The following is a 16,699-nucleotide window of genomic DNA, read 5'->3' as shown; positions in this document are numbered from 1 at the left end:
AGCAAAAGGAGCTTGCAGTGGCTGTGTAGGTGCAACTGCTGCTGTCGTTACTTCCACTGGATCTGAAAATTAGTAACAGCAGCTTTCTTTTCCCACAACCTGAATTCAGATTTCTGCTAAAATGTATAAGCTAATGGCTGAGGTATTTAAGAAGCTTCAGTGACAGCAAAGATCTATATATATAAGGATTTAGAAAAAAGCAACAACAAAAAGCTACATTTTTCATCTAGGAATCACTTTTATAATATTTAAAGTTAGATGCTCGAGGCAGTTTTAAATTATATCTGGAATTCTTTCCAGGCTTAGATCCTACAAATCAAGGTGGGTTAAATATCAGCTTTACAGGTCCCAAAGGTTAGCTGTACCAAGAAGTCATGTTTGGACCAACTGAATTCTATGAAAATATATTGGCTTAATTGATGCTGAATGTTATTATTAATTTACAAGCTACTTTCTCCTATTCCCATGTCTGCTATGGACTTGTTTTGGCATGTACTCATTTAATGATGCTACTCGGGTCTTAAAACCTTTCAACTGCTTTACCTTTGCTCCTGGAAGCCCTTCTCCTGGGGAACCTCTTTCTCCTTGAACACCTTGTGGTCCTTGAGGCCCCTGTTAACACAAGTTTAAAATGGCCTAGAATATGTATTAATCACTCAAATCAACAGCAGCATGTTCTATGTCATTGTTGGTTTTAAACTTGTCTTTAATTGTTGGTTTAGTTATAACCTGGTAAAAATAATGCAGTAATATGATATTCACAGTGAATAAATGATGAGTATTCTGGCCTGCAGCAAGAACAAGGCAGGCAGTTTCACTATTCTTGTTACTTATGAATCACATGTTATGTGGCTAAAATTCCTATTCCTTATACTTTTGAAATCTTCACTCCCTAAACTTTAGTTTAGTTTACAAATTGTTACTAATCCTTATTAATGTATCAATATAATCATAAGAGACAGGGAGAACCAGATTAAAGACCATAAAGAGTAATACTGAAGAAGGAGCTGTAGAGAGATTTGACTGTAATTGGTGAAGGGAATAATCACATGCCCTTCTTTTTGAACTAAAACCTTTCACTAAATGCAAGGTCAAAACCTGTGCATGTTGAGCCTGCTTTACAGTGTTTTCCTGCATCTGTTTTTTTTTTTCTTAGATGTATTCCTTGAGATTACACAATCACAGAATGCTGGTAGATGTAGCTGTGCATAGCCTAAATATGCTTCTGCTTCTTCTGCACAGAGCTTTAGAATTATGCCTAGTTTGTAGGTATAATTACACTGCATTCAGCCTTAAAAAGAAAACTCTTTTGAAGCAAATATGCTTTAAAGTAAACTTAAAAAACACCTTTAGTATATTTTTTTAAATCAGAATCTCTTATTATATCAGTGCAGCTGTTGTGGCTTACAAAGATGTACATCACAGGCACCTCTTCCCCCACAAAGTGGCTTTTTTCTCAGTGCTGTTATTGAAGAAACTCAGGAAGCATTACGGACCCACTTTGACTCACTGTTACGGTTGGCCTTATTAGTAATGCTCTTTTCTTTGGGATTTTCAATAAGAACTCGCTCTTCTCCAGGCAGGTTTGAGACCAGTCAGTTCAGTTACCAAACCATCTTCCTGTTTTTCATGGGAGCACCTCTTTTGGAATGATTATTGCAAAGCTTTCCTTGTCAATGGGGAAAAGCTACTTGTGAAAAAACTGCACAGAATGTCCCTCATAGTTGCACTAGGGATCTTGCATCCAGGTGATAAGAAATGAATTCGAGTGTGCTGTATTGTAAATAGCTCCATAAAAGATGCAGTCTGACACTTTGAAAAAAGCAACCATAAAATTGGCATACTGATTTTTTGAATTAGCACAAAGAGGTTGAATTTATGGCTATCAGGAGGAGGAAGGGAAGGAAAAGAAGGAAGAGACTTCTGAGCCAAACCTACTATAAATTCTGAAAGTCAGATTTTTTTTGTGCTTCTCCCTCTGTTATCTCCAGTAAAGGCAATACTAGTCAAATTGTTGCCTGGGACTTAGGCAATCTGACTGTCTTTACTGATGTTGTTTAGGTATGACTGTTTCTAGTGTTACAGTGGTTGAAAGGGAGTCTCTCCCTCAAAGCCATGCTGATGTTAATGTTCTAATGATACTGAAAAGCAGTCAACTTGAAAGTTACCACATCTGGATTTGAATCTATCAGGGGACAAATTTATTTAAATATTTGTGTGATTTTGCATTAGATGTTATTTTTTCATAGCTGTTTTGGAGACTAAGATAATTAGAAAAGTTAAGGAATTTGAAACATTTCCAGTTTATTGGGAGAAATGAAAGTTAGACAATGTCGTATGTATGAGAGTGAGAACTACTGGAAGAAAGAAAGGTGGTATCATTTAACACACATATATCCCTTTTAACAGGGAAGCACTGAGAATTTTTCCTTTCTGTCCTGCTTCCCTCTTACCAAATGAAAAGTAGACATACCGTAAGTCCTGGCTCACCAACTCCGGGTGGGCCAACAGGGCCTGGTCTTCCTGTCAAGCCGGTGTCACCCTTCAAACAAAGATGTATTTTGAAAATGCCTGATTTAAGTATTTCTATGTGTGCAGCATATAGCAATTCCTCAGACATTCTGTGCTTGAAATACTTGATGTAGGAGAATACAGGGAAGGTAGAGATAATCTGAGTGTCCTCAGAGTCATGCAGCATGCAAGGCCCAACAGTGATTGAACTGGTGCAGTATCACAGCATTAGGGGACAGCCTCAGTTCTGCATTTAAGAGAAGACAGAATCTAAATGGTTAGTTATTCTCATCATATGCCTGATACATTATGTATTGCTTATTGTCCTATTCCAGGAAGTCAGTATTTCTATCATATGTTTCTGTTTTCTTTATGCAAGTCATCCAAAGCAACAACCGTGTTTTTCACAGGATAATTTTTGTTTAAGGCTATATATGCATTTTCACTCAGCAGTACACTGCTTGGATTGAGTTATGACAAGTGTAAGAACTACTGTTAAAAAATCCTTTAAAGTACATGCTTAAAATGTACTTTTTTTTTCCAAACAGTTTTGATCAACATACAAAATACCTTTCCAGTACTATAAAAGCAGCATTTATATAAAATAAAAGCAGATAATATACCAGCAAGTATATTATCTCAGCTGTCTCAGTCTTCATTCTTATCCTATAATACATGTGATATAGAAGATGAGAGATGCTTGTACCTTTGGGCCTGGCAGTCCTATTCCAGTCTCTCCAGGCAAACCAGGTGGCCCAGGGAGACCTCTTTCACCCTGTTCAAAGAATGAAAAAAGAAACAATTCTGCTTATAAATTGGTGTCTAGGGAAATCAGTTTAACTCAGTTTGTATATCCTGAATTTCAGCCCATTGGAATTGTCTTACACAGCATTTCATCTGTTCACCCTTTTCATTGCTTCAGAATTTCCTTTATTAAGAGTGTTGGTATTTCCTGTACTAAGTCATCCCAGATTAAGCAAAAGGAAAAATGTTTTGTTTCCTGTGGGATATGAGGGTTTTGACACTCAACTGCTCTATGCCTCACTGTTGTCCAGCAGGTGCTCTAAATATGGTGCAAAGGAGTTATCAAGAGAGACATCAAAGTGTCCTTTATAAACTTATTTTCAAGTCTTTTTCCACAACAATATGCATTTCAGTAGCTGAAAAACACATTAGCCTTGGCTGAATTACTCAGTTTATGGAGTTTCTGAGAAGCAAAGTATAACTGTGGTCTCTGTTAATGAAGTTAAGAGTTCTCATAATTTTCTTTAATAGCCAGTGATATTTGAATATTCCATTAAACCACTATGATAAAGGAATCTAATCATCACAGAACCACAGAATGAAATAATTGGTATACCTGGAATTTATGATGGAGTACGTAAGAAATAAATCCAGCAAATCTTAAGGATTTAATAAATCTAAATCACACATTTTTCAAACAAACAAACCAAAAATATATTTACAGAGGGGACTGAATCTTGCAGTGAAGCACTGGGTGATTTCTGAGGCCCACCTGCAGAGGCCCCATTGCAAGACTGTGGCCTGAATTGTGCTCATCCTCGTTACTTTCACATAACTTCAGCTGAGCATCAGTAAACAGTGGGACTACTCATTCTGAGCTATAGAATTCTCCTTGAGAATTAGATTTTCAAAAGAAGATTTCTTTTGAGATCCCAAACAGAATTCCTGCTTGGCACTTAGGAAAAAGAAATAGTTTTAAACTGTACACTGAAGAAAGGCAATGCAACACTGCTGCTAAGTAATATTCTGTGATTTTACTGTGATATTTTATTCTGATATTTTAACTGTGGGAAAAGATTGGAGTGTGATTTTGACCTGAATCCAATATAATGAGTAAATTCAGATCTTTCTTAGGAACCCTGTAGAATACAAAGAGTATATGATTTACCAGCAATGTCACATTAAACTGCATCCCCTACAAGAAGGGTATGGTGTATAAGGATAAAAGCATTATTGTTGTGAGGCTGTGTTAATACCTTTTAACATTAAAAAAGAGAAGAAATAGTGTAGTTCTTGCCTTTGATCCTTGCAGGCCTTCAGGCCCTTGATCTCCAGATTGTCCTTGTGGACCCTATTAAAACAGGAGTGGTTTTAATGAGATTTTTCAAGCTTTCAGAGCAATGGTAGCTTGAAAAACAATGTCTGATTTGCTATAGCCTGCAAGAAAATACTTTACAAACATTTTAGAACGGAAGTTTTGCTTTCCAATGCATACATGTACAGATTCAGCTACTCAGCTCAGCTGGAGCTGGGTCTGGTAATTGGAGGAGAGAATCTGGCACTCCCTTTATCTGAATACAATTAAAGGTAATCTAGTCAAGATTTACCGAAACATCTATGATGTTTCTTGGTAACCTTCATTACCTTCAGTTCAAGAATAGTGGGATGAAAAGAGATTAAAGTGTTTCCATGTACTTCTGTGAGATAATAAAATAGTTAAGATACTGAATGGGGAGTGATTTTGGTTTTTATGGAACTGTATTTGCTGTGGTCTTTGAGACTGACTGAATTATAAGGATGATTTATTTGTCTAGACTGCTCCTCCAAATTCTCATTAATTTTGCTGTTTAAGAAGATAGATTTTGGATGCCTTAAATGCAGTGACTCAAAGTTTCCATTATGGTTGTGGTATATTATTTCAGAGCTTTGAATCCCAGGGAGCAAGGTGGTGGTGTTTTTGTAATTTTTTTTTTCTTTTTTTTTTTTTTCCTTCTTTCTTTTACCTGTAGCCCTCTTGTTCCTTTGGGGCCTACTGGACCTTCAGGACCCTGAAAGACAGGTGAAAAAAAGGGTACTTTTATGTGTATTTAGATTTGGTCAAAAACACTTTTAGAGAACTTTTTGCTAAGGTATCTTATTTAGATATCTTTACATTAAAATAAAAAATAAAGAGAAGTTCAGCAGCCAGCAAGTATCAGAATACAGAGTAAGAATGAACAGAGTTAATTATTAAAAACCAGTAATCCAGGATTAAACTCTACTTGTTTCATTTGAATTATTCACAGCAATTATATACCAACTCTTGAAGATTAGTGGTAGAAACCTTGATTTCATTTTCACCTCTTATTCCCTTTTCTTGTTACTTCAAGCCTTCTGTCTCTGTTAAAGTCAAGTAGAATTTTTCCATTGTTGTAAACAGGCTTAGGCTTGGGTCTTAAGAGGAATCACATGAGAAAAAACTGAGAAAGTTACTGCAAATGCTATCCTTGCTCACTTCATTTTTTAAAATTGTCATTTGTTAATTTCCCTCACCCTTAGAATTAATATTTGTCTTAAATCTATCACCATGGTTATTATTCAGGGAATTGTTCAGTTTTTCTGTATTTTAACTTTGTTTCCCAAAAGGCTAACAACTTTGTGGCTGCTTACTCTGTCTCCTTTTATCCCTGGGATTCCACATTCACCTCTTTCACCCTAGAAAGGAACAGGAATAAACAATTATGAGGTATATTGAACATATCATCCTTATTCTTTGGGTGTTTCAGTTGAAAACCTAAAGGTTATTCTATTCATTACATATAATAGCAATTGTGCTGTAAGTTCATTGGGGAAGGGACGCATCTGCTATTAGAGCTTGTGCAGCAGCTGGTTAGATGATGTTATTGTTTATTACTAGTATTTATAAAAAATATGGCACTATCCATAATAAATAATAATAATATCAAATATCTATATGTAAGTAGAAGTTCTGACTAAAATTAGTACCTTCTCTCCTTTATATCCAGATTTCCCCTGGGAAAATAAAAAAGCAAAGCAGGTTGTGAGGATAAATAACCCAAATGTAAGAATGTGCATATTCACGGCTAACATTCTACTCTCTCTAGAAAAGCAGCATTTCAGTTTATAATGATCAACTAGGTAGAAAAGGTGATCTCTGATAAACATGGCAATCTGTCTCTAAATACTGCACCTACTGGTCATGATAGATGCTGGTGTATGTATGAACAAATCTTATGAAAGTGTCATTTTGAACTGGGATTTTGATGATGTAAAAGCAGATCAGCTAGAGTTCATATTTCCATCTTAGTGAGAAACATGCTAAAATAAGAAAGCCAGAAAAAAGTCACTAATTAAAAAGAATGTACTGAATAAATAAGAAAATATAAAGTAGAGTGATTTATATGTGAATGAATTCAAAGAGGCTGGTCCTACAATTGCATCCTATATGTATTTCACTCAGATTTTTCATTGCTATTACACACTGTATCCTTTATTTGCTAAATGAAAAATCTACCCTGGCCCATAAAGATGCAGGCAGAGTGTCAATTTCTGTAACTGTCTTATATTATCATATCAGAGCTTTTCACACTTTTTTGGAGGGACTATGTGTTATTAGAGAGTATTTTCTAGATCACTCATAAGAAGGAATGATTCCTTTTTTAAGCAATGATAAGGTTTTCAGTTCTTTTACTGTTAATGAATCATTAGCTGGTAAACAAGAATTGAAATCTGCTATTATAATTTAAAAAAAAAGTGGTTAAATGGTGTTTTGCCTTGAAGGAATGTTGCTTACTGGAGAAGAAGGGGGAAAAAATCTTTTTTTACCTCTATTCCATCTCGTCCTGGGATTCCATTAAGACCTGGCTCCCCCTATGAATAATCCAACATCAAGATCAGTAAAATCAGGATAAGATAGTATTGTCCTGATTATCTGAGTAGATATCTCAATGCAATACAGGAAGCATACCAGTTCTTTCATTTTGCACTCTGATATTTTTATATGTTAGATGTAAGATTTTAATATGTAAAGAAACTAGTCTTTACTACAGCAAAAGGGAGTAGATGAAGTTTAAGAAAGTCACAGGTGGAAAGTACATGGCTACTATTAGAATAGTCTTTCCCTATTAATGAAGTACCAAATCTGTTCTCCTAAATCTGAAAAATCACTTCACCTTTGCTCCTTTCAGGCCTGGAGCTCCATCATCCCCAGTGCGACCCTTTTTACCCTGAAAATACAAAATAAAATTCTTTTATGTTAGTCAAATAATTTTATTTTACAAAATATACACTGTTGTGTTTTGTTTTGGTTTTGTTTGGTTGGGCTTTTTTTTTAATATTTAGGATATTTGCCTCCTATAGATTTGTTTTTTAAAACTTAATTTACCGTAACCTTGAAATTAAGTTTTTGGGAGCAGCAGGACCAACTCAATAGGCAGCTATTTTTCTCTTTGTCTTTGTTGTAAACAAAGACCTGTTGAGGCCTCCTCTGAAAAAGAGAAGTGATCAGATATTTTCATAGCTACCCAGCTTGCCAAGTGGTTGTTTTGTCATCTTTTGAACCCTTTGTGCTGTATGCTTTTGTTTTAAGGGGTACTTGCAGTCTCCAGGTAAAGACATTGAATAATAACCCAAACAAAACCACTTTTTGCATGAGGGACTACATTTTCAATTAAAGTGTGCTGTACTGTGCGGGAGAAAGCTGGTGTGTATTTCTGTTTATATATATGTACAGGATGTTCAGATCAAAAGGATGAGGATGGGCAGATCTCTACAGTTCCGTTTCAAACTCTGACACTGTCACTTCACTGCGAGCAAGGACCATAAGGTACTCTGATGCTTTAGTTCAATGTTAGGGTTATAGTATCAGACCATTCAACTCCCAGAGTTCTTTTTGAAACATAAACCCTGCAGTCACCAGGGTTTAGATCACCAAACCTTGTATGAAGCAATCCCCTAGATTTGCTTAGGGGTTCTAGTTGTAGGACTATTCTGAAAGAAGTTCAGTTCTATTTTACCCTCTTTATAAGTCTCTTCCCTCAATTGTTTGTAACACTTCAGCTGCTTGCTCTATCTCTTGCTTTCAGAGAGCTTTTCGGATATTAATGCTTGATCTTTAGCCTAGTGAGATCCACTTGGTCCGGTTGTCTGATTGTAATTATTGTTCCACACAGGGAAGTTGCTCCTTCCTGCCTTTTAAACTGCTGTAGCTAAAAGCAGAGCCTCACTACATCATACTGTTCTTTTTTCAGAGGGGGTGTCTCATGGTATTCTCAGGTCTCTGTGTTTCCTACTGGTGTGACATTTCCATGCGATGTAGCTATGGAGGACTACGTATTGAACCTTTAACTTTTGTTGTCTCAGGATTTGGGTTCAAATAATTTCCTAAAGAAATTCCAACAATGAAATAAATCTTGATTTGTACTGTGTATCAGTTAGTTGAGAAATGACAGCTACTTACAGCAGGGCCGGGAAGGCCTCTTTCACCCTTCTCACAGTTACACGTGGCAACCTGGGGACACTTTGAATGAAAATAGTCCAAATCAGCACATTTTAATAGAAAAGATGGAAAACACATGAACATTGTTTTTAATTTACTGTATAACTAGTCTGAGTACAGCAGTAGTGACCAGAAGCCAGTTATATTTACATGTTTTACAGAAATCTTTTAACTGTCAGTTTACCACTCATCAGGAATGCGGCCTCCTACACAATATCCAAACATCTGTATAATACCTACTGCTGAAATTTCAATTATCTCAATAATGGCTTTACCTCCAAACTCTTCACAAAGTCGGTTTATTGGTATGCTGTGTCTATGACTAAATTTGTTTTGATTACTAGTCACTGTAGAGATAGCCAAGACAATGAGGTAAGAAAACATCTTACATCCTTTTTCCACTTTACTCGACTATATGTAGGACAGATCATAGTTTAGCTCTAGCTTGATCTATAAACAAAACATGTTATGGATAGATGCTTTTATCTGTTTAATGCAGTTCATTGTAACAGTTTCTAATAATTCCTTCTGTCATCTCTACCATCATGTGTCTCAGTAGACATCATTATGGTATATAGTTATGTGATTTTTAGAATCTTTTTGAGACCATTACATAATAGAGAATTATTACAGATACTGGCTTTATTTTTAGAGGAGGAATAGGGAATGTTGGTTTTATTTTTGATTTTATTATTCATTAAACATCCACTTAGCTTGGAGATGTCCAGAAGTGAAGGGTTTAAATATCATTCTTATCTGGATATCCCAGTTAGTAACAATATGTTTTCCAAAGGTAACGTTGAATGCCTTACTACTTCAGGATTTATTTTGACAGAGAAAAATCAACATGCCAGTAGAAAGGGGTGAAAAATAAAATGCTTCAATTTTGGCAAACACTCAAAATATTTAGCAATTATTTAGTTTAGTTTAGCAGTTTAAATATTATTTAATTTAATTTAGAAATTTCCTTGAGCTGCTCATCAGAACAATCTTTGCCTGAGACAACTGTACCTTAAATAGGAATAGCATCTCTAAAAGGAAATCTAACTTTATTCCCCTCAAAATGGCAGCCAGACCTACCAGTGCCTGCAGTCAGAGTGACACAGTGTGGACAAACTGCAAAAGTGCAATGGTGGAGTTTTGTTTGAGTTCCTTCCCTTTTTAAAACTCTATTGCATAGGAAGAGTGCTAAGGGCTAGAACTGTACCACATTCTGTTGTGTGTCATGTTTTCTTATCCGCTGAGTCTGTTGGATGACGTGCTAACCTGAATACTCACACATTGCTCTTTTTCAACTTTGAAAATATGGAAAGTAAATGACATTAGCATAGCAAACTAAAGCTCTGTCCTGCAAGTACAAAAGTATGTTTTATTTGAAGGCAATCCCATTAGACTCAATATTTAACTAACTTCCTGAGCTGTCAGTTTTCCCATATAATTGTAAATGTCTAAATTAAGCAGTATTTCTGTACTTACCTCTTTCTCAGACAGATCTTTCTGTAAAGACAGATATTCAAAACAACATTTAAAGTCATAATCCAGTTCTACAGGAAGAACATTGAAAAATGTTAAAATAAATTGCTTGAGCAGCTAGTTAATTAAATTATGCAATTAACATTAACTAAAATTAGTTAAGCGTTAATTTCTGAGAAACATTCTAGCAATGTCTCTATTCTAAAAAATCATTTAAATAATTTCAATTCCTATTATATATTGTTGACTGCACAAATTACCGACTCTCCCTGTCCAGCCATAATCTGCTAAAATTACAATGGTAAACAGACCTAAACCAACAGTTAGCTATATGGGAATATGGGTATAAGAGAACAATGCAGCCAGAAACTACACTGTTTCAAAGTGCTGAATAGCAGCAGCTTTCTAGTAGGAGTGAATACTACATATCCTACACTTGAGAAAATCAGAAACTCTTCTATGCGTGCTGTTAGGTGCACACAAAATGAGAACAGTAAGAAGGCTTTAGAAAAGATTTGACTTTCACAGTGCTCACATGAAGTCATCATCATCGAATTAGCTTTGTTATTTTTTAGAAGATCTCTGTAGCTGCAACACCTACATACAATGCATTGCCCCCACTTTTCACAACTGATGTAGTCTCTTGAGAGGACATAAATGTGTTGATGAGCAGCAATGCAATACACATCTCTAAAATTCACATGTATGCAAATATAATTATGCCAAAGCCATTATTTAAACTAGACAGCAGCCCTGTTCTGAAAAGAAGGCACCTGAGGGTGGCTGCCTGTTTGGAATAGTCAAATAAAGTGTGTTTAGTCACTTGGGAGGTGATATGCAGGGAAACCAATGTAGAGTGGCAGACTGTAGAAGTGAAGGGCAGAGAGACAGGAAGGCCAGGTTGGTACACGCTCTAGGCCTGTATGAGATCATTTAGGTGCCAGTTTCACTGCAGAAGTCTCCTGATTGTTACTCATATTTCTATTTTGTATCTCTGTGCATGCTTAGATCAGGACTTCAGCCACAGCTTCTGTCACCAGATCGATAGGCTAGATGATGGCTCTATTCTCCATACTTGGCAAGGAATGCTTTTTATAAATTAAATTCACATGCAGAAAAGAGGTACCCAAGCAAAACTTCAAGTGGAATTTACAGATTTCCTCTTGATTATGCAGTAGGTTTTTCATGGAAATGTAAAGATGTCTGTAGCCAAGTTCAGATTTTATCTAAATTGACATATCTCCATTAAGGTCTACAAATGTATTTTCACTTCTGCAAGAGCTGCATCTTTTTTGGCACAAAAGGCAATGTTGCATTCCTACTTATTACAGAAGAAAGTACTGGGATGTCAAAAATGGGATGTTTTTTTAAGAAAGGAGGTTTAAAATGCTTGTCTTAAGAGGAAAAATAACTTCACAACAGGTCTCTCTAAGTCTAATTCAGTTTCCAACTTCAAATATTTTGGCTGGCAAGATCTGAATGGTGGGGAGAGAAAGGAAACCTGTACTTTGGCACAGCGATCTTATTAATAAGTGGTTTCTTTAACATGTAAAAAGTACAGGTTTCTTTAATAGCATAAGTGTTTCAAAATATTGGAAATAATACCATTTTTCACATAGGTTCCTATAACTATTTCAAATTCTTTCTCATACATACCAGTTCTTTGAGAACCTTCTCCACAGTTTCTTTCTCCTGAAGGTTGAAAACAAACCTGGATGCTGGGACGCTGGCCAGGAGCCGGAGCTTGGCAGCATTGCTGACCTCCTCAGCCACTCTGGTCATTCCCATTGTGAAAAATACAATCCCTTGGTGTTTAGCATCAGCTGTAGCCGCAAAAATATCTGGGTTTCTGGGATGGTCCACTCCATCGGTGAAAAGCACAGCTACTTTCACACTACCCGGAGTCCCTTCACTCATGTAGAGTTGTGTGAGGTTAGTTATAGCATAAGTTGTGTAGGTGCCATGACCTATGTAGGTAATGGGAGCAATGCGCGATTTGAATGCTTCAGGACCTTTCCAGTCATGGAAAGTTTGCTCTATGAAAACTGTGCTGCTGTACTGAAGTAAGGCCATCCTCCAGCTAAGGGTACGTCCAGAATTAAGCTGCAGACTTTTCATTCTGTCTGCTGTTTCCAGTACAAATTTTTTCTGCTGTTCATGATTATAGTCCTTAGCACTTTCGGAGCTGTCCAGTAAAAAAGCAATTTCCAGAATGCAGTCTTTATCTAGAATAAATAGGTAGGGGGGTGAGTGAAGTGATTTCATACTAAATCTCATTATATCCTTAACCCTTACAGGTATTTTAGGCTTCAAAAGTAGGAGTGCAATTATGGAAATATTGGAAAACATCTGTGATCAGAAGCGTGAGACTCTCATGAAGATAGAGCATATAGAGGCTGAGGAATTTGCTCCAGAACAGATGCCCCAAGGAATAAGAAACTAAAGGTGAGGTGATGTAATGTAGTATGAAATGAGGAATGTTGTTGTGGTTTTATACGTTCATTCTGTCCTCTTGCCCGGTATTTCACTGCGTATCTTACCAGGATGAGGACTGGGAAAGTGGAATTCATCTACAGGAAAATGAATCTTACTGAATAAGACACTGGAATGTGACTTGACAGAGCTAGATTTTGTCCCTGGTACTGACACGCACATCCAGTGACATAAAAATTTCCAAAATCAGGATCTGCAGAGTATTCATTTTCTCACCTACTGATGATATTACTTCCAGAAAAATACAGTTATTCGGGCTGTTATTCCTGTAGTGACAATAACAGACTGTCAGCCATATCATAAAAAACCCCAGAAGTAATCTCCTTTACTGAAATCCACAAAAGGGGAGGGAAAAAGTGGGAGTAAAAAGATAAAAGTGCAAAAGGCATGTGAAAATGTAGGATGAAGCAAGCCTGGCTGATTATAAGCAGTATCTTAGAGGACAAGTTAGCCAAGTAGTCCAGTATCCAAATAAATGAATCAGGGAGAAAAATCCCCACACTTATTTTAAAATTACAATATTCACCTTGATCACTTGGGCTGGGATATTTTTCTACAGCATTTGACAGACTGTGTTTAGGTTTTGGTCTTCTCAATCCATATCTTTTTTCTTCCCTGAGATTTTCTGCTAAAAACTCATGGTGTTCAAGTATCCACAAAAGCCACCAGAATCTGAAGAACATCATTTGTTTGGTTTCCGTTTCCTAAACAACATAAAAAATAGTAAACAGGTACAAGGACAATAAAACATTATTCAGTTTTGTTTCATCAGGTTCCATAGTAGGTTGTATTTTAAAATATAGTCCCTAAAAATGAGCCCATTTTATATTTTTTTTGTAAGATCTTCTCCAAAATATGTAATAAATAATAAACAGAGACATACTGGAGTGATTTTCAAGCATAGTGCATATAGTTCTACAACATGACAAACTGGAGACAGACATTTTACAAACATACTTCAGTTGTCTCTCACTGCCTGGTACTGTTTGTACAGCCAGCGCTTCTCAGAAGCCCTAACCTTGGCTGTACCTGTGTGGATGCGGTGTGAATTCCAAGTGTAATTCACAGGGGTGGTTTTTTTAAGCCCGCTTTTTGCAGAGCTAGCACGGAGAGAAAGAGGTACAGAAGCAGACCTGAGTTTTTTCCCTATTCCCTTTATTTAATAACTGAGGGTCGTGCATACTTGTCCTTGCTATCTCAGCCCCCCTGTCCTCCTGCAGTCCCACAGAGAAACAGCCATGGCCTGAGGGTGTTGTCCAGGAAGGAATGTACCTGCTGTGCAACCCTGGGGACGCGAAGGCCCAAAGTGCTGAGCTAGAGGCTCGACAGCTACCTGTTGATAAGACTTTTTCCTTCTGCAGGGACTGGAGCTTTTGTCCTGGGCTCACAGACACCCCCGGAGCTCACAGGCTGCACAGGGACTGACAAATGAGTCCTGACCCGCTTCGGTTTCGTTGTCACCTCCCTGCAAGCTCGCCCCAGGTAGGCACCGTGCATAGCAAAAGGGCAGCTCAGTGGCAAGAATGAACTGTTCAGGACTGAGCATCTCACAGAAGTCCCTAACACAGCCGTGTCTGCAGGGTTTCACAGCTCCTGTTAGTTTAGGGCAGGAATTCTGGTGTCCAGACACAGAGAGGACAGGAGGTCCTTACCTTGATGCTCCTAAGCAAAAGCTCTGTGGAGATGCAGGATGCTGTCTTGGGCTTGCTGTCAGCAGAATTGTCCTCCCTGTGCTGGATGCTCTGTGAGGAAAGGAAGGAGAATCGGGCTGCAAGCTCCTGTAAGAATTGGTGTCATGTGTCAGGAGGGGCCAGCAGACAGAGGCAAGGGGAAATGGGAAGAACAGCAATCCTGGCTCCCCTGTCTCCCCACCCACTCCTCTCCTTCTCCCCAGGCTATGCATATGCAGGAGAGGTTTAGTCCCCCACAGCCATTTCCACACATAAATCCTCATCTATGCTTGCACATGTGTGGAATAGGGCTGTTCTCACCCCAACACGCTTCCCTACACACGAGCCCAGTTGTGTTCACTCTCTTCTCCAATCACTACCACACACCTTTCACCCCCATACTTCTGCACATCTGTTGTGCTTTGGCAAGGCAGCTTTTGGTACTGGGCATCATACTTTCAACATCATCATAACATTCCACGTCCCTAGGACCCCTTTGAGACCTAAATGAATCTCCTTATAATGAGGAATTCCTATTACTGCTATAGTAGGAAGATACTTACTCTCCCATGGACTGGGCCAACTGAAATTTCAGTTGCTGGTGAGATTGCCCAGCATGAGGAGTTAAAAAAAGACAGACCAGACTAAAAGTCATACAGTTTCTCCAGGCTTGTATGTCACACCTACCCTTTCAAAAACTGTAATAGAGAAAAAGCACCGACACGTAATATGATGCCCTCAAAACCTGAACAGGGTGGCCGTGGATCCTGAAGGCTATCTCTTTTACCAGTGATTGCAGCTTGTTACCTAATTCTTCAAGTATCCTCAAAAAGCTTTCGCATTACAAACATATTAAACAAGTAGCTCTTTTCCACAGAAATATATACTTTTTTTTTTTCCATGTGGGCTCATCATTTTCCACCTACATGGACACACAGAGGACCCAATGCTAACTGCTGTCCTCCTTTCCAACTTAAATGCCTACCAGCTCAGTCCCCTTATGATAGTCACAGCCAAGGAAGCTGAGGGGACTGTGGGGAAAATGAAAGGATGCAACCTTGACTCCAAATTAAGTAGGTGTGAGGGACTGGTAGGACAATGTAGCTGGATGCTGAAGCCATTTGCTATGGTTCAAACCCTGTTTTCTACTTTCTGTCTTTACCTGTAATTAGTGCTAAATTGGTGAATTAGGAAGTGTAACTCTGTGTATGGTATGGCTGCTCACCCTTACCTAAGCTGAAACTAACTCAGCTACAGCTATTTGTGCTACAGTTACAGCTAACAAAGAATCTTCTTTCAAGGTTGGAAAGAATTTATGTTGATTTCTCTTCAGCCACTTTTCTTTTTCTATGCTACACTGACATATTTAGATTTTGATTAAGGCAAGGAATGAGAAGGCTATTTTTTGCCCTTTAGGGAATACAAATAATGTGGTGTTTAACTGAAATAGATATAATAAATCTCACATGGCCCCTAAATCTTGCTGAGAAAAAATCTAATTCTAACAAGAAAAAGCATGTTAACTATGGTTGCGATTGTGTGCCTCCCATAAGCAAAACATTGTCATTCTTTCATTTTCACTGCTAATTCCTACCTTAAAACATAGCTGGCAAATAATTTCTTAATTAAGTAACTATTCTGCTTGTACATTTAGTAGCAAGTTCTTGGCTTCAGGATATTTCCTTTTATTAATGAATTATGTTTACCCTCAGGACAAATTTCTCTTCTTTTTTGCCAGGTGCAACTTTAAAAGCTTAGTGGGGCCTCCACATTTTTATAGCTCTTTGCGTGGGATGCATGGTATTATTCTGTCCAGAATTCCAGGTATGTGACGTACCATACAGTACACTTCTAGACTTGCTGTCTTCTGAAGTTGTGTTCTTCTCAATACCCGCACAGTTCTTATGGTGACAGTTTATGAAAACCTAAACGATACCAATGTAAAATATGTATGCATTGATGCGTGTGAGATAACTCTTAAAAATAAAAATTAACAAGCTTTCTTGCCTCATTTACTGCAAACTTTACCAAGTGCTTATTTAACATTCTAATGTCATTATAATGTATATATTCTTTTAATAAAGTGTCTTAGAAGCTACTATTAGGAATAATTATGCTGTCATTTAAATGTTAGAAATTTACTGCTACAATTCAATGAAATTGTATTCTTTTTAAGAAATAAAAATGTTTCATGTTTTATTAAGGAATCTAGACATCGGATGCTTCAGCACACAATTAATTACATTTCTCTTCACCTACTATTTAAACATATCTAAGTATCTTTGATGTCCCTGGGAGGTGGCACTACAGA

General features: G+C 37.4%; 1 protein-coding gene across 2 annotated transcripts in view; it reads right to left on the bottom strand.

Moving 5' to 3' along the window:
* Positions 1–14,456, bottom strand: part of LOC106895107 (collagen alpha-1(XXVIII) chain-like) — a 35,045-nt gene extending 20,589 nt beyond the window's left edge. For both annotated transcript variants that reach the window (XM_014954234.1, XM_014954235.1), the window contains exons 1-14: positions 14,371–14,456; positions 13,245–13,422; positions 11,882–12,450; positions 10,229–10,249; positions 8,714–8,773; positions 7,428–7,481; positions 7,081–7,125; positions 6,241–6,267; positions 5,905–5,949; positions 5,259–5,303; positions 4,553–4,606; positions 3,218–3,286; positions 2,474–2,542; positions 544–612 (exon numbers count right to left, since the gene is read on the bottom strand). In XM_014954234.1, coding sequence (XP_014809720.1) covers positions 544–612; positions 2,474–2,542; positions 3,218–3,286; positions 4,553–4,606; positions 5,259–5,303; positions 5,905–5,949; positions 6,241–6,267; positions 7,081–7,125; positions 7,428–7,481; positions 8,714–8,773; positions 10,229–10,249; positions 11,882–12,450; positions 13,245–13,404 — 1,287 coding nt within the window. In that variant the 5' untranslated portion in view covers positions 13,405–13,422; positions 14,371–14,456. The remainder of the gene's footprint in view (positions 1–543; positions 613–2,473; positions 2,543–3,217; positions 3,287–4,552; positions 4,607–5,258; positions 5,304–5,904; positions 5,950–6,240; positions 6,268–7,080; positions 7,126–7,427; positions 7,482–8,713; positions 8,774–10,228; positions 10,250–11,881; positions 12,451–13,244; positions 13,423–14,370) is intronic.
* Between the last annotated feature and the right edge of the window lie 2,243 nt (positions 14,457–16,699).

This window comes from Calidris pugnax, unplaced genomic scaffold, assembly GCF_001431845.1.
Source record: "Calidris pugnax isolate Ruff unplaced genomic scaffold, ASM143184v1 scaffold103, whole genome shotgun sequence".
In the NCBI taxonomy this organism is placed as follows: domain Eukaryota; kingdom Metazoa; phylum Chordata; class Aves; order Charadriiformes; family Scolopacidae; genus Calidris; species Calidris pugnax.
This window is presented reverse-complemented; position numbering and strand designations above follow the sequence as displayed.